This window comes from Microcebus murinus, chromosome X, assembly GCF_040939455.1.
Source record: "Microcebus murinus isolate Inina chromosome X, M.murinus_Inina_mat1.0, whole genome shotgun sequence".
Lineage (NCBI taxonomy): Eukaryota > Metazoa > Chordata > Mammalia > Primates > Cheirogaleidae > Microcebus > Microcebus murinus.
This window is the reverse complement of record NC_134136.1, coordinates 99,569,651-99,592,013: the sequence shown is the minus strand read 5'-3', so window position 1 is coordinate 99,592,013 and position 22,363 is coordinate 99,569,651. Positions and strand designations below refer to the sequence as shown.

The 22,363-nt window shown below is 36.8% G+C and overlaps 1 protein-coding gene across 2 annotated transcripts in view; it reads right to left on the bottom strand.

Annotated features, from left to right (window-relative positions):
- POLA1 (DNA polymerase alpha 1, catalytic subunit) overlaps positions 1-22,363 on the bottom strand; it is a 289,248-nt gene that overhangs the window by 93,845 nt on the left and 173,040 nt on the right. For both annotated transcript variants that reach the window (XM_012784581.3, XM_075999456.1), the window contains exon 35: positions 7,604-7,720. In XM_012784581.3, coding sequence (XP_012640035.2) covers positions 7,604-7,720 — 117 coding nt within the window. The remainder of the gene's footprint in view (positions 1-7,603; positions 7,721-22,363) is intronic.

Sequence of the window (22,363 nt, the reverse complement as noted above, 5' to 3'; positions counted from 1 at the left end):
CACTCACCCCGCTCCCTCCACTCCCAGTTGGGATAACCAAAAATATCTCCTGGGGGGGCAAAAATGCCCTAGTTGAGAACCAATGCTCTAGTCTAATAATGACTCCCTTCATCTCTCCATTCTCTTTCCTATCATATTGATTAGGGAGCATGAGGATCACAAAGCTGTTGCTTCCCTCCCCCACTTTGGTTATTGGAGTGTGGGATATTTGTATTTCCCTACCTCCTCCATTAGCATACAGGCCTATTAGAGGCAGGGTCTATGTCTTTTGCTTTCTTTGTGATTTTCTGCTTTCTCACTATGGGTGATAGAAAATGTCTCACATAATTTTCAATATTAGGTCACCTCTAGTTTAAGTCCATGGGAGAATAATTACTTTTGTAGCTCTAATTAGTTAACATCTATCAGTAAACTGTACCACATTTCATGAGCTATTACTAAGGATGGCCCTATCTTACCACTCTTACACTTAATCAAGACTCTTTAACCAGGATCATTACATAGAGTCATGTACACTCTTTCCCACCCAATTACAAAAATTTTAGAAAAATTATATGATCCCTCTCCTTGAGCAACTGGCTTCTGGGGTAGAATGAGTAAAAGAAAGCACATTCTTTTAAATATTCTGCTTAAAATACCAGATTGTCAAAGGGGATAGACCCCCATGATTTCTGAGTCCAAGGGCCAATATAATTATAAAACCACGAGACCATCATCATCTGATCAACAATGTCATGATTTTCCCTTGTGAGAAACCTTTGGATTCTCCATAAGAGTTTTCCCCTTGTGAGGAATTACAAGCTAGCAACAAAGATAATTAGCAACTGCTAGAACAATCCTATACAAAGCGTGCCCACTAAAATGGAGCAACATACACCTAGAAGAAGATGTCTACCCACTGGTATGTCCATAAACCTACTTTAATATTTTAATCAATATTTTGGAGATGATAAAAGAGAGAAGACTAATGATAGCATCAGAACTGTGGAAGCCAAAAGGCTGGGTGCACCGCAGAATCAACATTCAAAAATCCCATGACGGGACAGTGATGGGCTGAGGCCAGCAAGGCAAACTTAACAGGGTTCACTGGAAGGTCTTTGTTGCACATAGCGCTGGGTGGCCCCCAGTACAGAGTCTATTTTTCCTTTTCAGCAACAAAAAAAGCAATTATCTCCACAGGCTAAATTCTAGCCCATGAAATGTAAGCAGGAGTATTGACTGGGACTTCTAGGAAGGCTGCTTAAAGAACTGACCTGGCTGGGAGGCACATCCTTTTGACTCTTCAGTCTTTTTCCATTTTGTACCTGGTGATGGCTTGAAGGAGATTGTGCCATTTCCTTGGACCATGCTGTGACCTTGAGGATGAAAGCCTGGCACTGCCAGTGATAGAGAAGGGCAGGAAGAGCCTACACCCCTGATGATACTGTGGAGCCACATGAGCAATCCTGGACGGCCTGCACCTGTATTTCTTTCATGTGATTAAAAAATTAACGTTTCTTAGAGAATTAAGTATCTATTCTGTTTAAGCTACTATTAGTTTTGGTCTCCATTACCTTTATCTGAGTGCAATTCCTACCTGTTATATGTTGAAATGAGTCCCTAAAAAGAAGTCCTAACCCCTAGTACCCGTGAATGTGGCCTTATCTGAAAATAGGGTATTGGCACATGAAATCACATCAAGATGGGGTCATACTGAATTAAAGTAGGCCCTAATCCAATATGACTGGTGTCCTTATAAGAAAAGACAAAGATTGCTGGAATTCCATATTCATTAAAAAAAAAAAAAAGAAAAAAAAAAAAAGAAAAGACAAAGACACACAGAGAGAAGATGGCCATGTGACTATAGAAGCAGAGACTGGAATGATACATCTATAAGCAAAGGAATGCCAAGGATCAACATCCACCACCAAAAGCTAGGAAGAGACAAGGAAGATGCTAGAAGAGGCAAGGAAGGATTCTGCTGCAGGTTTCAAAAGGAGAGTGGCCCTGCCAACATCTGGATTTCAGACTTCTAGCTTCTAGAACTACAAGAAAATAAATTTCTGTTATTTTAACCCACCTAGTTTGCAGTACTTTGTTAATATACTACCTAACGGAGTCTTAGAAACTCTCTATCATCCACCATATTAACCAGACCTCGCACCAACTGACTATCACTTCTTCCAGGCTTTGGACCACTTCTTGCAAGGAAAAATATTCAATTTTCAACAAGCTGTGGAAAACGCCTTTCATAATTTCATTGCCACGTTCTCTCCAGGCTTCGTTGCTGCTGGCATAAACAAGCTACTGTTAAGATGGCAAAATTGTGTCAATAGTTTAGGCGCATACTTTAATTATACTGCTTCTTGTTTGAGATAAAATAAACTACATTTTAAATTTGAAATTGGGCATTTCATATTTAATGACCTAATAATTAAGTGTAAATAAGCCGCTTGGGTCTAAAAAAAAGTGGTAAGAAATGGCTTAGTAGTTAACTGTTATGCATTTTAATTTACAGGATGCTCAGAATAAAAAAAAAAAACACTGTTAATATGGATGCCAAGAAAGTTAATGCAACCCTGAATAGACTTAACAGAAATTTACTACCCAGAAAAGGTGGTAGTGACAGGTTTATTCTGCTCTGTATTAGTGGTAGTAAGAACACTTGAAGCACTGCATGCAGTTTTGGGCTGGTGACTTTCCTGGGATACAAACTCTGAACCAGGATCATTATTCTGAAAGCTGAGCACTAGAGAAAGTGCTGAAGGCCTAGGAATATTAGATCTAGTGAGGAAAGCTCAGGAAGACAGCTACCTTCAAATATCTAAGAGGCTCTCATAAAATGGGCATAGAATATGTGCTTAACAAGTTCTTACTGAAGGCAGAGACAGAGGAAGGGATCAGTTTAGCTTCCTGTAGTACCATTCAGATGAAGTAGGACCAAGAATGAGCCATGGGAAACAAACTGAGGCCAAATGCAAGTCCTTTTTACCTAATGAAAAATAAAATAAACTTTAAAGGTATATTGAAAGAAACAACTCAGATGTCCATCAATGGATGAATGGATAAACACACTGTGGCATATCTATTCAATGGAATATTATTTGGCCATAAAAAAGAATGAAGTACTGACACATACTACAACACAGATGAACCTCAAATATGTTATGCTAGATGAAAGAAGCTGGACACAAAAGGTCACACAATGTATGATTCCATGTATATGAAATATTCAAAATAGGTAAATCCACAGAGACAGAAAACGGGCTAGAAGGAGTAGGGAGTGATTGGCTTATGGGATTTTCTTTTGGGGTAATGAAAATGTTTTGGAATTAGGTAGAGATGGTGGTCACACAACATTATGAATGTATGAAATGCATTCTCACTTTAAAGTGCCAATGCATGCTAATTTAAAAAGGTTAATTTTATGTTATGTGAATTTCATCTAAATTAAAAAAAGATTTAAAAAGCACACTGAAAAAGAAGGCTAGCACCCGCTTTGTGGTAAGAAAAGCTGTACATAGAATTTAGTAATCTCTCTACATCAAAATCATAATGGAGAACTCCAAAAGACACTTCATGATAAAATCCCATTCTCTACTGGAGAATAGCCAATGACTAAGTTTCAAGACTTTCCATCACAGTTCCAAGGTTTTCTTCCTGCATGACTGACTCATGCTTACTGCCTTATGAAAACCACAATTATTTTCATGTTTTTGTCTTATACAGAAATAAGACACTGCTCTAGGTAAGTGAGGCAATATCCTCACCATCCTTAACCTGCTCATCAAGTCAACAATTTGTTCAGCTACAGCCATTTTGAACTGGTAACACACACTGATTATAAATTTATTATTTCCCTTCTCCCTAGAAGGACAGAAGTCCTGTATGGTAGACTTGTTCTGTTACAGAAGATTTTAACATAAGGATAATGTGAAAAATCCTAGGGGTGTCCCAAAGTAGGACTAGAAGTCATTTCACTGGGACAGCTTCCTGGGACAGGAGCTGTACAATTTCACTAATTATTTCTACCATGGCCCAGAGAGTGACATGTAGACATTTTCTCAGCTCTACATTAAGAATGGAAATGTCGATGAGAAAAAGTTTAATTTGGTCTGAAATCTTAGTTCTATAATGAAAGATTAACTTAAAAAATAAAAACTAAAGCTTTAGTTTTGGTGAATTATGGAATCCCATGTGGGAGGATTCCATACACATATGGCCACGTTAAAAAGTCAAAAGTATGTCTTTAAAGTAAAGCAATACTGAAATATTTATTGCCTAACTTGGATAAGTCCTGCCTCTATCACCACCGTGAAAAAGTTACTAAATACTATTTACTTAGTAACTTAAATATGCATCAAAGTTTTCATTCCCATATTAGAATGCAATTCCCATATAGCACAGAATACCCAGAGAATATTTTGTAATAAGCAGCAACTTGTATATTATTAAATTCCCATGAGCCTAAAAAACTTTACTGATACACACACACACACACACACACACACACACATATATATATATACTTTTTTAAAGTATCTGAAAAGAAACAAGAGACAGACCTAAAACCCTGGGAACAAAACTGTCCCAGTTGTCTTCTCATAACTCAGGCAACTAAGCTAGAAGAGCCAGCTCTCATACTCCAAGTCAGTTCTGGAAAGTATTCAAGTCAACTGCAACAAGGACTAAATAAGAGTAGATTTATTATGTGAGGATGAGACTGGCACATTAAAAGGCTAGCACTTTACCATTAAACTTGAACAATGCAAAATCCCCACTAGTCTAATATTAGGAATGTCTGGTATTTTGTCCAAACAGACATTTACAAATGCCTATTTTTGCCCCAAGATATCAATTTTATATAATCTATGCTATGTTAAACTAGTTTTATAAATAAGGAAATGTTCTGTTCATTAATATGTCTCCAGCACCTAGCAAAGTACCTAGGATATAGTAAGTGTTTAATAAGTAATTATTAAATGAAAGTAACATGATTACAGCACCAAGAACACCACCAGACGAGCACAGTCCTACAAAACAGATACTTTGGAAAATCCTATGGTAATTACAGTGATACTGTCCATTGCACAACTGTTTTGGGAACTTCTCTAGAACTACCTCTGGAAAGATGCATATTTTTCCTCATACTAGAAAAGCCCAGGAACCTCACAAATAGAGTTAAGAAATTCCCCACTCATGACTAGCAACTCAAAAATGGAGTACAGAAGCATCCTGAGTCCCCCTGCCAAAGCCCCCCCATGAGGAATAGCTAAGGACAGTATCACCAACAAGGATGCTCTGAAATCAGTTAGTTCCAGAGGGTCATGTCACCAGAGGAACTAATTTATGAAAACCGCTTCCTGGGAAGAGTAGCTGATAGCCTTGGTAAATGCCTGCCTAGAGCATCACAATTTTGAGAAGGAAAAAAACAGGTCACTTTGAAATGCCTGTGTTGGTTGACTCATTAAAAAATGATAAATGATAAAAGACAACCTGATATATTAAACCACTACCAACATCATCAATGTTTATTGGAGGCTCAAAAATCTAATAGCTACACACTTTCCTTTTATCTTCTCTTACCAACAATGGAATCAAAATTGGCTGACTTTCTAAGAAGTAATTCAATTTTCATTGAACTTAGCTTGATAAGTTAGATATTTAAAAAGTCTCAAAGGCAGCATCAATCATGAAGCAAGGTGAAGAGCCTACAACTGGACTGATGAGTCACACTAAATATACACACTTTTGCTTTCTTTCTGCACCTGCTGATGCAAGTCTTGAGACTGACGTAAAAAGAATTCACTATGACAACTAATTCTCACATTTTCCACATTAAAAAAAATCTACATTCTACTTTGCTAATTATCAAAGGTATACAAAAATAAGGTAAGAAATATTTTATGCTTATGCTTATCAAATTCATTAAAAATAAACAAATGATAATGTCCAAATGTTGGAAAGGCTGTGGTAAAACTGGTATGCTCATAAAGTATTAGTGTATAGTGTAAGTTGGGATAACCCATTAGGAAAAGGGTTTGGCAATATCAATCATGATCATATTGTACTTATGCACTTCATTGTATACTGCTGATAAGAATTTATCCTAAATATTTCCAGTAAAGAAAAAAATCATTTAAGCAGAAAAATATTCATCACAAATTTTCCAGTAAACAGATATTGAAAAGTAGCCTAAAATGCTCGAGAGGTATGGTTAAATTTGTGTTTAAAAATTTCAGTGCTGGAAATGAAGTAGCAACACAGAAAAAGGCTTGGCAAAAGATAAACATGATACAAAAGCATATTTTCATTATAACTGCAACCCCGTGAAAAACACATATGGATATGCAAAAGGACAAAAGAATACAGTGGCAGCTATTTGGAGTTGCCAAATTTTGTGAAATGATGATATAGTATCTTAAAATTAAAATTAAAAGCCATTAGAATTTAAAATAAAATATTTTCAGCCAGGCACACATCCCTGTAGTCCCAGATACTCAGGAGGTTGAAGCAGGAGGATTGCTTGAGCCCAGGAGCTCAAGGCTATAGTATGCTATGATTGTACCTGTGAATAGTCACTGCACTCCGGCCTGGGCAACACAGCAAGACCTTGTCTCTTTGGGAAAAAAAAAAAAAAAAAACAGGAAAGAAAAGAAAGAAAGGAAAGGAAGGAAGGAAGGAAAAAAGAAAATTTTCTAAAACTAGCCTATATAATGAGCCCTTTCCAGTGAAAAGATCTGAAGTCAAAACTTGGTTACAGGACCCTGTCTCTGCATTTTAAAAAATAAGTAAATAAATAACAGTTTCCCAGGTCTTACCTTCTTTTCACCAATAATCTTACAAATAAATCTGCAAAGCAAGGCACATTATAATCCTGTACTGGCGGGACAGATTGCACATTATCACATTGCAGGTTCTGAGAAGATCTGCAATAAACTTATTTAACTTTGGCTAACCCAGCGTTTGCTAAACATACTTAATCATAAAACCCTCTATGCTCAGAAGACCTGCAAACATTCTTCTCACTACAGCTTGGGAAGTACTGCTTGGGCAGATGATGCTCAAAGAGGGCAAGAGAGGGAAGGCATCTTAATTATCAGAGAGGTGTTTCCAGACTCTACCTTCGCAGTTGGGAGTCACTAATGACAGCATGCCTAATCCCTCAGGTGTATGTATTAAGGTAGAGAGAAAGCTTGAGAACGACTGATCTATGCAGCTACTTATACACAACTCAATCCTACTGAGGGGAAAAAAACACAAAATAAACCCCTTTGGGAGGTTTTATGGCTCTTACAAAAGGGGTTCTGATCCAGTCCAAAGATGATAGAAGTTTCTAGAAAGGAATGGCATCTTTCTTCTGTAATTATGAAGAAGCAACCAAAAAAATCTGTGTAATCCATGTGAGAACTAGTCAGTGTCCCTTTTAGATATAAATATAGTATTGCTCATGATACACACAAAAATAAAGTGTATATCTTTTTGAAGTCTGGATATTTAAAAACTAGTATATACATGTGGTAGTAGGGTGTCTCCACAGGCCAAATACTCAGTACAGTACCTACTTCCCAGAGTTAAGCCTTCCACCCCTTCTACAGGATTCTTTAGCATATGACACTTTTACCTCTGGTCTAAGTGTAGCTTTCATGCAGGCTGGGCAAAGAGGTCCATTTCGGGAGAAGTAAAGGGGAAGGTGCCGAGTTCGATTGCGACAGGTTGGCTCCTCACATATCAACCAGCCCTGGAGAGAAAAAGAAAAAAACTTCAGTCTTACCATCACCATTGACAAATACAAATAATGAATCTTTTTGTTATCAAGATAGACTCATTTTATTCAAACATTCCTTAGCAATTCTGGCATAGCTCTCTCCAGTTACCTTTCTTTCCTAACATGTTAATTAGATCTACGCTCCAAACTTATAAGTTGGGAAACCCATCAAGTTAAAAAACAAAACAAAACATGAGATGTTATTTACTGTTCTTAGAAGAAACACTCTCCCCCACTCACATACATCAAAATCTCCCAGTAAAAACTTCTATTACATGCAGAATGTAAACCAGTGTGTCTTAGTTCATTAGTAAAGACTGTATCACATAGAAATGAATGACCTTCCAAATAGCTGAGTGACTGTTGGCTAGTTACTTAATTGAGTTTAAGAGAGTTTCCTTCTCTATAAAATGGGTACAAGAGTACTTAACTTACAGGGTTGTTGTGATGATATAATACACTTAAAGCACTTAGAACTATACGTGGTACAAAAGAGACACTTAACAAATGTAAGCAATTATTTCATTTAAAATTAAAACAGATTCTCCTATACATGTTTTCTCAAAGCATAAAACTGGCCACAATGCTTTCAAGGGACAACTTCAACTGACCACTATTTTCCAGGTTTGAAATAGCCATTGCCCACTTCTCTGTCCTTTAGAACCTTCTTCTCACTCTCTTTCTTCAGTTACTCTCTCTTGCTGTTCTTATTTGAATGTTCTCATAGTGATGTAATAACAATATGCGTGCCATCTTAAATCAGCACTATGTTTACTATAAAGCACATCTGTTAAACAAGGAAGACAAGACTTCACAAATACATTAAGCAAAGCTCAGATGTTTATACTAAGGCATGCAGGGTCGGTGGGCTTTGGTGCTACATGTACTGCTAATAAGCATAAGGCAAATGTAGGGTGAGGTGCTGAAGTATAAAGGTGAACAAGGTTTCTCTTGTCTCCTGGCATTCCTTCCTAGGGAGCCACAGGCAGGAACCTGACTATCTGTAGATCCTGGAGCATTTTGAGATATGGCAACTTCTGAACGAGTCTTGAAGAATGAGTGGAAGTTAGGTGGGTAGATAAGGCAGGAAAGACAACTGAGGCAGAAAGAACAATGCAAGCCAAAGAAAGGCCAGAAAGAACTATGCTGTGATATTAAGAAAGGGATCAATAACATATATAACCCCATTTCCTATTTGTAGACTGAATAACCTGTTGGTCTTTTCCCCCTAGATAAGAGCAGTACATATACAGGAGTGTTGCTTCATTATGCTAGGCACTTTAGTCTGCCACTTAGTAGTGTTCCCATGTGGTATTAATCCAAAGCTGAGGGATGCCCTCACCCACTGCTGTGCTGCTTGACCTCATTCCTCAGAATAGGCTCTTCATGAAAGTAGCTACAACCAAACTCAAGGGAAAGCACCAGGAATCAGTTCTAGCTCTGTTTAAGATTATCACACAAAGGCAAGAGTGCATTGTAGAACTTTTTGACTAAAAAAAAATGTATGCTACCTCTAAGAAATATAAAATTCATCTAGTTGATACAGTCACAGTAAGCTTCATTTCTACCTTCATTCAAAGGCTAAACTATTTTAAAATTTTTCAGGTAGAGGGTCTCAACAAGTCTTTAATGAAAGTTCTAATATATGACCAGAATTACATTAAATATTGTGGGGAATAGGCACAGGAGCCCCAGGCACAGAGTTTCAGGAAATCACAATCTAAATAGGAAAGCAAGTTCCACACTCACAAAGACTAAAAGCAATTCAGTATGGTTTGGCTATAAGAATCAAGTTGTGTGGTATCAACTATAAATGCTAACTAATACAGAGGAGAGACAGAGACAAACTACTACTGAGACAAACTACTTAGACCACTACAAAAGACCATGAACCAGAATAAAGAATCAGTGGTTCTGAGTCACAGGCAGCTGTTTGTTCCAATTCTTAGGACCTGTTATCACATTTTCTTGATTTGAAGAGACATTTATATTCACATTTTAATACTTCTGAAACTCAGACGCATTTATAACAGGCATGTACAGTTTTATGACTTATTTATGTTTCCTTAAAAAAAGCCGTTAAGTCAAAAGTGCAGCTCACAACCGGACCCTTAGAATTAAAGAAACAAGACACTATGGTTTAGTCTTTTCTAGGCATGAGAGAAACAGTGGGGAATATTGGAGCTGACAGTAACAATAGGTATTCAATTTTAAAGGTACCCTATAAACATTAAAGGCGAGACTAGCTGTTTCTGGAAATACCCATTTAGGCATATTAATAAAGGAAACAGGAGAATCCAAGCAAACCATGTATGAAAAATTCAGGACTGGACCACTCCACTATCATTCATTTGGATTTGTTACAGTATATTTGATATCTGAGGCTTTACCTGCTTTGGAATATGTAGTCAGTTAACATTGCCAACCATAGTTGTAACTCATACACTTCTAAACAAAATTAAAAAATAAGCAAGCAGACAGATAACAACTATCATGTTTTGAGACAAGAAATTAGTAAATACCAGAATACAACCTGGAAGTTAAAATTATTTTTTAATTTTTAAAATATAATATTGAAAAACCTAGCGTTCTTTTTCAGATGTTTTTGAAACTGATTCCATCAATTTACTACAACTTCGTTGCTCACTGGGGAGCTGCCAACCAGGGACATGCTAAGTTGTCATCTCACCTGTTTTTAAAGCAAACACCTAACTCTATCTCTGACAGAGTTACTAACTAAATGTCCTTTCAAATCATATAGAAAACAGATAATATAATTTGTCTAGACTTCCTACCAGTTATAATTAACATTAAAGAGGTCTTTTTTTCTTTGTCACCTCTCTATTCAGAGCTTATTTGGGTTTGTTTGTACTTACTATCTGTTAATCTCCCTTTACAAATGACAACAATAACTAGTGCTATTATGCACGGAAATTAAACATGCTGGTAACTGTGTGAAGGGAACTGGAGCTGAAAAAAATATTAGAAGCCTGTAACTCTTTATGCCTCTTGTTTTATTTTGATAATTAAGCTTTTGGTCATGGTGTATTTTAAACAAAACTCTTCTATGGAGGAAATAGGCCCTAATCATATTCAATATATGCTTTGCTTCAATTCAATTTTGTCAAGTACATTTTGTTTAACCCTTTGCTCCCCCAACAAATGTTAACCAATTATGCTAAATCTAACTTCCAATGAATATTTGTATTGTTAAAAATAAATATGCCAGGCTTGAAAATATTCCATGATGAGGCAAATCTTATATTACCAAATCTCATAGTGAATTTTGTCTCTCAAGGATGATAAAAAACAAAGCAAGTGAAAATATTAATATTGTATAAATTCACTTTGAATTATCACTCTCAAAGATAAAACAAAACTTATTTTCATTTCTCATTTTGGGAAATAACATAGAGCCTATACAGCCCAAGGCTACCCTGACAAGTCAATGGAAGAAGAAATTTTTAATAAAGAGTATACTTCCTTGGAAATACAACCTATAAAAAGGTTTGGGATTAATGAAAACCTCCAGAACCACTTTAAGGATTTCTGCTATCCAAATATGTCATTTTATTATGTAATGCCACATGGAAACGATATAACCAACAGGAATAAGGCCATCAAGTTTTCGATTGCCTAGCTTAACCACGTTTATAAGTAGAAAGTTCAAAAGAGGTGAAGCCAGCTTGTCCAACAGCAAAACAAACTTTTACCAAAATATGCCAAGGTCTATCACCTGTTGCTTTAATCTCCACATCACTAATTCCTTAAAATCATTGTGTACAAAATTGTGTCAGATGCTGATTGGTTCTGATTGCTAAATTATATTTCTGAGATCTCAACTAAAATGGCTTCTGTCTGCACATGCTAAAAAGGGATCGATTTCCACTTGCAACTGAGGCGTTCCTGGTAGTCGCACCTTAAACACAAACTGTTATTCGTTTGTGTACATTTATATTTTTAGAAGGATACACATGCAGAAATCATCCAGATCTGGAAATGTGGAACATAGGAGACCTTCAAAAATATCTTTTGAAAAATGAATAAATAGGAGCAATAAAAATAAAAATGTGGAGCAAGTTTATAAAAAATAAGAAAGTGTCTAAAATTCACAGAAGAAAAAAACTCACAGTGGTTCGCAAACTCGAGTCAAATACATGGTGGGTCCTTCTCTCATTCCCAATAGGTCATCAAGTCTATCCAGTGGTCTTTCCTTTATAGTTCCAGTACCAATGACCTCACCCAAGCTCAGACCTCAAAGTTGTTCCACTGTAGTAGCCTCCTCCTCGGTTTCCCTGACTCCATTCTCTCTTCCCACATCCAATGCAGAGTTGCCAAGTCTAGTTTCCTAGGGCTCTCTGCTCCCACCCCCAACTGTATACCTTCCATTGACAATTAAGAACAAACTCTGATCTCATCCTGTCCCCCCTTTCTCATCATTCTCTTACACAAACTCTTCGGCCCACTGAATTGGTTTTCTCACAGTACTTACTACATTTTGCTTGTTTGCATCTTCTCATTGCTCATACTGGAGAATCTCTGCCTAAAATGCCCATTCCTTGAGTATCAGTTCCATTCCTCTTGAAATTTTCCCAACCCACAGGGACTTCTCCCTCTATTCTAACACTAGGCACACACTGCTTTGCCATGTCTCTTAACCACCTTATTTCACCATCTTGTTTTACCTACCTAACTGGATGGCCGGTCCCCCTGGGAAATAATCTACTTTGGATTTGGTAGCATCCTCTCCAGTCTATAGCACATACTCAATGAAGAATACAGAATTGAGGTTATGAAAAACAGCATCTGAGTAGGGTTTCTTCGCTCCCATTTATTAATGGGTAATTTTGGGTAAGTCATTTGAACCTCTCTCTGAGCTTCAGTTTCCTCATCTATAAAATAGGAGGTAATAATATTTACTCTACTAGGGTAATTCAGAGGATCAAATAAAACCCACAAAAATGTTGAACAGGCCAGGCACAGTGGCTCACACTTGCCTGTAATCTCAGTACTTAAGGAGGCCAAGGCAGGAGGATCACTTGGGGCCAGGAGTTTTGAGACCCGCTTCCCTAAAATATATATATAAAAATTAGCCAGGCATGGTGGTGCACACACCTGTAGTCCTAGCTACTTGGGAGGCTGAGGTGGGAGGATATCTTGAGCCCAGGAGTTTGATGTTTCCATGAGCTATGATTGCACCACTATACTCCAGCCTTAGTGACAGAGTGAGAACCCTGTCTCTAAAGAAAAAAAAAAAAGTTGATCCAATGTAAGATATTATATTATCCTACACATGCCTCCAGTATTGGGGAACATTATTGCTGAGCTACAGCTGACAATACACTATTAAAAATGTACTATTTTAACCAGGAAAATGCCTGGTCAGCTTCCACCTGGTGTTATTACAAAATGAAGAAGTACAATGATGGATAAATAGCAAGATTAGGCGGCACTGCTTCTTAATTTGATTGCAAAATATTTTAACTATGTAGTTAACATAAGCAAAATCCTCATGTGTTTCTCCTGATAAAACTATGCTTTATTTGAAGTTATAGATGGCAGAACAGGTGATGGGGAAGAAGTGGTCTGTTTTATCTTGTGATTCACAGAGATTTTCAAGAGAAAACACAGTCCTGCACTGACGTATGATTTAGTTTAAATTGTAATGGCTCTCCAGGAGTGCAGTGACAGGGTCACAGGGTGAGGTCTGCCAGCATGCATGCTCTTTCACAGTTCATCATATCATTACTAGTTTTCGTTAATGGCCATTAACCAACCCTCTCTCCAAACTATATGCACTTTGAGAAAATCAGACTCTCTATGCACCCAAAACCATTTATAAATGTTCTGGGGTTCCCTTGTAGGCACATTTTTCTATCATAGAATTATCCCCAGTGTAAAAAAAAATGGGTCTTCTTATAGATAGTGCACAGTATGGGCCCACAGCTGCTTCTGAAGAATGACATGTTGTGATTTGGAATTTCCAGAAATATCAAAAAACAAATTGCTTTCTGACCCACATTTACACCCAAAACTGGGAGAAAATTTCCCTAAGATCTCCAGGGGAAGTTTTAACAGGAACATAATTTTGCTTTTAAAGTTAAATCTTCTACACTGCAGCATGCTGGCATGTCAAAGAGTGATTATTAAGTCCCAGAGAGGTGCCAGGGTAGGAGATGAAAGAACAAATCAGGAGAAATAAATATATAAACTAACTATTCACCAAAGTTAATACAAAAATATTTTGAACAAAATTATCAAACAAAAGTGGAAAGTGCCTCATCGGTCAATGTAAGAATTTTAAATATTATTAAAATTGATTTTTAAAGTAAGACATCTCTTTAAATGAACAGTCATATGTCATTTCATCTAAGTTATTTGAAACTTATTGATCTTATCATTTGTACAACGACCAGACTCTGCCATCAGTTTGCTGAAAGGATAATGGAGTACTCCCAAACTGTTATGATAGGTTAGATGCAAACAGTGGTCCTCATTTAAACACATAGAATAGCACTATAAGTGGACAAATTCCAAGCTCAGCAATTGTATATTACATGATAAATTAGCAACTTGGTCTGCTTTGCCTCACATCAAATCCAATACCAGAACCTTGCTATTTTAATTTACAATCAGAGCTTGAGCATCAGAAGATGTATCAGAAGAGGTACATTAAAGAGCCCCATGCGAGCCATCTTCTCTTGCTATACTGTGAGCACAGAAAGCCAACAATTACCAGCAATTGTATTTTACCACTGCAGGACAATACTAGAACAGTTAAAATTGTCTCCATGCAAGCAACCAGGGAAAATACACTTAAAATGACTTTATATGGAAAATTACATTTTAGGGGGGACAAAGTTCAATGGAGGACATGTATCTTTCCGTATGGGCAGCTAAAAACCTCTCTTAGTATATTCAAGCCTATTCTATAAAATACTCTCCCTATTCATCCAACTCAAAAGCAAGCTACATTCTTAGGCTATAATAGGTCACAACTAAGTACACAGTACCTTGCTTCAGGAATATTTTTGCTTTGTCTGTCAACTGTCAACAAAGCACAAAGAGCTCATGCAACCTAGCCATGTACTGTGGATGTTAGAGATCTAACAAAATACAAGTAACAAGAACACAAGATTTCATAGCCACCCTGCTTTCACTTTATATAAGAAACTGAAAGCATTTTCCTCTCCACATTCTATTAATCTCTATTATATTACAAATCTTTTCATAAAAGACTTTTTCCCTATGTGAAGCTACAAGTGACTTGAGGATGTAATATTCCAATTGCAATGAATGTCCAACTTTCCAACATGAATAGTAATAAATGGATGTGTCAGTTAAGGCATATAGTCATTTCAACAAGGAAAGTATCAAATGGAATGAGATGGTAAAATGGCTACTCTGGTGCTTATATTAATATTTTAGTGATGAAGCCTCTAAAAAAAATTGTTCATTACTTCCATCACTGTTCCTGCCTCTCAAGTCTTCACTCTTGAAAAAACACCACCTTACCTATGTATACACAATAATGAATAAACATCAAAAGTAAACTCAAGGCTTGAAGATACTCTTGGTTCCAAATAAATAAATAAATAGTAAGCTCAAAGCTTAGTTTCATCACTATGCGCATGGGAAAAAAAAAGACTGGAAGGAAATACTCTGAAATGCCATCACAGGTTATCTCCAGGTAGTTTCTGTATTTTCTACAAGTTCTTTTTAATAATCAGAAAACTGTTATTAATAAGGGAAGACAAAGTTTTGCCAAGAACTTTCGATATAATCGAAGCACTTACACAGCTGAAACATATTCTGAGCTATATCATGTGTTTGGTTGCTGCCAAGATAAATCTTCAGGGAATGTGCTTTTGAAAAAAAAAAGCACATGAAAAAATTAGTTTGTTCCTAAAAAATTTTTCTTACTAAATCTAAAATTTCAAAAATAGGTCAATTCAATCATATAAGCAGTTCTCAAGGAGAAAATAGCAGGGCATGTTAGTATTAGAATCATTTATTAAATTAAGCCACTCAATAAAATGTGCACAGTCTTTTCTGGAATATGATTTGAATACTTTTCTTTATGATGGTGGTTCTCTGAAGGTAGGTAATAAATCAGTTTTAAAGAGAGGTGCCTTGTTCCCCACGCCCTCTCCCCTGCCTTTATTCACTGTGCACACAGATCAACTCAGATGTCCCGGGGTAAGAATCAAATAAAAAAAAAAAATTCAATCAGGAGGGCATGCCTAGAACCTTTTTACCAGAAGAGTTTTTCTTTGCTCAAATCTAGCTAAAAGTAATTTTTATGATTTGTTTGTGGCTAGTATTTATTGGTATAGTTTCATGTGATATGCCTTTTGGTAGCAAACAACAAATGTTAAAACTGAACTACTTCTACAATTGCCTCAAAGGACATCTTAAAATCAGAATGCAGTTCAAACCATCACCAGGCAATGTTTGTTCATTTAACTTTAATTATTTTCTCCTTGAGAATGGTATTAATGAAACTGAATATCTTTCGTGGTTTCGAAGGGCTTGTTTGAATAGTCTGTAAACAGAACTAAGGGTAGACAAGAGATCTGGCTGAGCCAGGGGGTTGCTAGGTGATGTAGAATGTAAACCCACAAACTTGTTAAGGTTTGCTTTGCTTTCATGCCACTTTCACACACTCTCAAAAGTTTTGAGAATTGATTTTTCAGGTGGCCATTAAAAAGAAACCCCCTCCCTCCAAAATTCACTCTCTGAAAATGGTGTGCCAGATTCAGAAGAGATGAAATCCATCGGACCTTTGGCTGCAATGGGAAACTTTTGGTTTTACATGAGCATAGGATTACATATTTCAGAATGCTCATAATTTAAGAAACCAATGCAAGGTGGATTTTAACATTTCAAAAAGATACTTAACTTTAAATAAAATTTAAATTTCTTTTCAGAAAAAACTGTGACCACAGTTTGGGACATTTGGGGCACAAAACCCAAAGCCCCGTGACAAATGCTTCATCATCATGACAAACCTTTTGGTTTAGCCACTCTGGTCTTCTCTCTTCTGGCCTGCACCAACTCTGCCTGTGAGGCTTCTCCCTCCGCACCCTCCCCCAGCCTCCTTTTTAAGTAGCTGATCAGAGATTGTCCAGTAAGAGCACTTTATTAGATCATCAGCCAGAGGGGTTCACAAGTACTGAGAGCAATGGGCTCAAATGCGGCACATCAGTTTTAATAGACCAGGGGCTACTAGTAAACTGCAGATACTGCTGAGAACTTTCCATGCACTGAACTCTTGAAAAAGCACCGTCTCTCCAGCTTAAATGCAGCTGCCTCTTTCAATGCCGCAAATGGGTAAATTTGACAAAAAAGCCACCATTAAGACTACATGAAAGGCTCAAGACAACATCCTTTCAATGCTTTGTACTTCAGTAATCAGATGTACTTACTCACCCCCTCCCCCAAACCCGATCAAGAACTATTTCTGAATGGTAGGAAATAATTCCACTTTGTACATCTTTTAGTTAATCAAGACTTTCTATTCAGCAATTTGACCTTTTGTTCAAAACAGGATTATCAGTTTTTTCGCCAGTTACCAAGGGCGACTCGCATGGTGAACATAATTGCAATAATTTGCAAAACACCATGGCAACCCACATTACAACTAGGTAAATACTGGGCTTTTGTGCTACATTGTTATTTTCAGAGATGCTGAAGTCAAAGAACGAATGACAAATGAACACAAAATTTATATTTGCTTTGTCTCAAAAGAGAAGAAAATTGATAACAAGAATTGGGGGGAAACCGGCTACAGCTGTAATTTCTAACTTGATTAATTAGGATGGTAACAGTCCTTAACAGTATATTCAACAAACAGCCCTGACTTCGTCTCTCCACCCACCTCTCTCTATACCACTACCACTATCTCCCCCACCCCAGACAAATTTTTTCAGCTTGGAGAACAAACATCCCCCCATTTGCTCTTTTCTTCAACTTAATGGAATCCTTAATTGCAGAATATTGTTCTCCTGCTCTTCACGGCAATGAAAACGAGAGAAAAGAGGAGAGTGCCAGGGCAGACAGGGAGCTACAGTCATTTTTTTTTCCTGCCTCTTTTGGACACCCCAGGCCCAATGATGAGATGGCATTTTCCTGGTATCAGCAGCTGTTTCGTAGCAGACAATAAGGTAAAAACTATTTAGCTTTAGCTTTGCAGAAAGCACTTCTTTCCTCTTGGCAACACAAGGTAAGTCTCTACACGCCGAGATGAAGTTTCATAAATTTAAATACCAGAACATAAGATGAGAAAATAATGACAATAAAAAACATACATTTTTCTTGTAGATAAATATTAATTGTGATACTGTCCAAAAGCTGTTTAAATCCACGTGTTTACTATTTGAGGAAGATGTTCAACAAGATCAACAATGTGCTGAACACCACTTTACACTCAGAGATCCCAAGTCACAAAACAATCTAAAAATATAAGCTGAGTACTCATAAATTAATACAAAAATCAAAATCACATTTTTAGTAAACACAGTCTCAAAAATAATAGTCTTTTCAATAATAAATATGATGACTGGAAAAGTTATATCGGAATTTTTTACTCAGGTATGAAAGGCAGACTCTTTTATGGTGAAGGAGTTTTTTTCTAAGAGGAACAAATTCTGCTGTAATGCCTAGCTTTTGGAAATTATCAAAACTGCAAAATGGAGTATTTTGGGATGAGAAAAGAAAAATACACACAGAAAGGGCTTACAGAAGTTATACTGCCAACCAAGATCTCGAGAGATAAGCACTCCAGATGCATTCTGAACACAGCCCAGCCTGCTTCCCTTCATCTGCCTCCTAACAAGGAAGAGCAAAAGGAGAGTCTCTGAAATGATCTGCATATTTCCCCTAACTTTTGAAAAATCAAATGAACCTGATACTATAATGGGTCCATTCTTATTTTGTCAGGGCTAAAAATTCCCAGATATATCTCTAAGATTCAGCTTAGACAAATCACACTATAACATTTTTCAGAATATGCCTCTGAAATTATAGATACTGTGATTTCTCTCAAGGAGTAGAAATCAAAAGGATGTGATACCTTAACTCCTTGTCAGTCAGTGACAACCTCTTTACACTTTGAAAATATACACTTTTCTGGCTTAGTTCATTCCAAATTTACCATACCCATATTAAGTGCATTCCTATTGAAGTCTAAATGTTAAGGGGAAATGTATCCTTTAATGCCAAATGATAAAGGGTTGAATAAGCCTTTAGACTTTTTGATCAAACAGCACTGATGACAGATCATAAAGTGGGCCTAAAACCCACGTGACACTTGAACTTCTTTAAGAAATCTTTATATATAAATATTTTATAATCTACCTGGAATCTCTTCACTTAAAATATTTTACCTAGTACACTTGCCCCCACCATCTTTCTGTGGCTTCTGTTCCAGTGGGCTTTTTTCCTCCTTTTTTCTTAGTTTTTGGGGTCTTCTCCCTCTTTTCCTTTTTTTTTTTTTGTGTGTGTGTGTGTGGGGCAATTGGCTGAAATGCTTCTTAACATCTGTTTGTTTAGAAAGGCTCACCTACAAGTGATTGTAACGTCCAACCTCATATAATGTTAATAAATTATCCAGATCTCTAAATCAGGAATGGCAATCACATAGCAAACATATTGCAATTCCATCTCCAACTCTGTCTCCTTGGCCACCTAGGATGGAAGCTGACACTCAATATAAAACCCATCTGCTATCCCTGCCCCAAATCTTTCCTGCTCCAGAATTTGTAACTCTGGCGGCACACTGGAATCACCAGAGGAGCTTTACAATACAGATGGCTGGGCGTCACTCCCAGAGTTTCTGATTCAGTAGGTCTTGTGTGGGCCCCGAAAATTTGCACCTCTAACTTAAAGGTCTTAGGTGATACTACAGCTGCTGGTGCAGGGACCTCACTTTGAGAACTACCAGTCTGTGATACAGAATGGGCACTGGGATTTTTACAAGTTCCCCCAAGTGATTCTAACGGGCAGCTAAGGTTGAGAACCACCACTCTGTATGATTCTCATTCTCTCTCTTATTTAAAGAAAACTACTGGTTATTATCTTCTGAACAATAAACTTTATAAACAGAACTGTACTAAAAAATCACTGCCTCAACTCTTTCTCCTTTAATATTTACTCTTTCTTTAGATACTATTTATGTGGTTCACTGTTTTACTCTTCTTCCAAGTTTTCCATGCAGCAATAGAATTACCAAAGCCTCAAATCTGACTTAATTCTATTAAAAGAACTAAACAATTTCTAAATGGTTTACATCAAGTATGTAGCTTATTAACATTCTTCCTTCAAACAAATTAATAAACCTCCTTACTCTAGCAATAATAATATAGTCCTTAAAATATGAAATGTGCTTCACTTAGAATCAGAGAATATTTTTTTTTTTTTGAGACAGAGTCTCACTTTGTTGCCTGGACTAGAGTGCTGTGACATCAGCCTAGCTCACAGCTCCTGTGAGCTCAACCTCAACTACTGGGCTCAAGCAATCCTCCTGCTTCAGCCTCTGGATTAGCTGGGACTACAGGCGAGCACCAGCATGCCTGGCTAATTTTTTCTATTTTGAGTTGTCTGGCTAATTCTTTTTCTGTTTTAGTGGAAATGAGATCTCGCTTTTGCTCAGGATGGTCTAGAACTCCTGACCTCAATCTATCTTCCCATCTTGGCCTTCTAGAGTGCTAGGATTATAGGTGTGAGCCACCACACTCAGCTAGAATCAGAGTATTTTAGGAGTGCTGATGAAATGAATATCTGTGGAAAGCAACTGCAATTACATTTTTGACTTTGACAAGTAATATGAAATAATATATTTAACCCTAAGTTTTAAAGTTGGAAGGGACTTTAGAGCTCTAGTCTAATTCTTTATATTATATCTGAGAAAAATGAGGCCCAGGAAAAAGTAAATTACTTGCACACTGTCACACACTGTGTAGACTAAAATTCTAGTCCAGTGCTCTCTACACTCTACACCTATGCTGCTTAACACCTGTGCCAGTATGTACGTGGTTCCTGAGCACTTGAAATGTGACTAGTCCAAATTGAGATGTGTTGCAAGTGTAAAATATACTGCAAATTTCAAACACTTAGAACAAAAAAAGAATATAAAATAGTTCAATGGTATTTTTATATTCATACTCATTACAGAATGAAATATCATTTTGGATATATTGGGTTAAGTAAAATTTATTATTTTATTATGAATAAATATCTCTCCCTTGTTTAGGAATACAAATGGCAGTGTATCATATATACTGTTCTAAATCCTGCTTTTTCACTTAAAAGTGGAGGAAATTATACCCTATCAGTACATAAAGATCTGCAATATTCTTTTTAATGGCTGCACAAAATTCTATTATATGATTGTAATAATTTAATGAATTCTCCTCTGATCAAAAATTAGGTTGTCTTCAGTCTCTTACTATTACCTATAATGCTGCAAGGAATAAATATCCTCACACAATACCTTTGATAACACCTGTAAAGACTATATTATCTGTAAGGAGAGATACCCAAATTATAATTGCTGAGTAAAATGGTTATGTTCATTTAAAATTTTGTCAGATGTTGCTAAACTGCTGTCCAAAAGGTGTATCATTTTCCATGCCCACCAAGAGTGTATGAGAATGCTCCTTCCCCTATACCCTTTACTATACTATGTATTATCTAAATTTTGGATCTCTGTCATTCTGACAGGTGAAAAATGGCATTCATTGAACATCTTTACCTATGTTTATAAACCATTTGCATTTCTTTCTCTGTGAGTTGCCTGTTCTTGTCCTTTACCCATTTTTATATTAGGCTGTTGCTCTTTTTCTCCTTGATTTGCAAGAGTGCTTTTTATGTGAAGGAAATTAGCCACTATTTCTTACATGAGTTGCAAACATTTCCCCCAGTTTATCATTTCTCTTTTAACTTTATGGTATGTATATATGCATGTATGTATATGCATATATTTATTTGCCCTACAGAAATTTTTATTTTTAAATTTGTATCTGGGAGGCTGAGGTGGGAGGACTGCTTGAGCTCAGGAGTTTGAGACCAGCCTGAGCAAGAGCAAGACCCCTTCTCTACTAAAAACAGAAAAATTAGCCAGGCGTGGTATCGAGCGCCAGCTATCCAGGAGGCTGAGGCAGTAGGACTGCTTGAGCCCAGGAGTTTGAGGTTGCTGTGAGCTAGGCTGATACCACTGCACTCTACTCAGGGCAACAGAGACTCTGTCTCAAAAACAAAGAAACAACAACAAAAATCTGTAGTCAAATATATTGATATTTTCCTTTTTGGATTCTGAATTTTGTGTTGTTTCAAAAAGTCTTCCCATATAGGAGGAGTACAGAAGATTTTTAGGGCAGTGAAACTACTCTGTATGATACCATAATGGTACATATTATACATTTGTCCAAACTTATAAAATGTACAACACCAAGAATGAACCCTAATGTAAAGTATGGACTCTGGGTCATAATGATGTGTCAATATAAGCTCATCAGTTTTAACAAATAAACCAATCTGGTGGGAGATGTTGATAATGGGGGGAGGCTATGCATGTGTGGGACGGGGGTATACGGGAAATCTCTACACCTTGCTCTT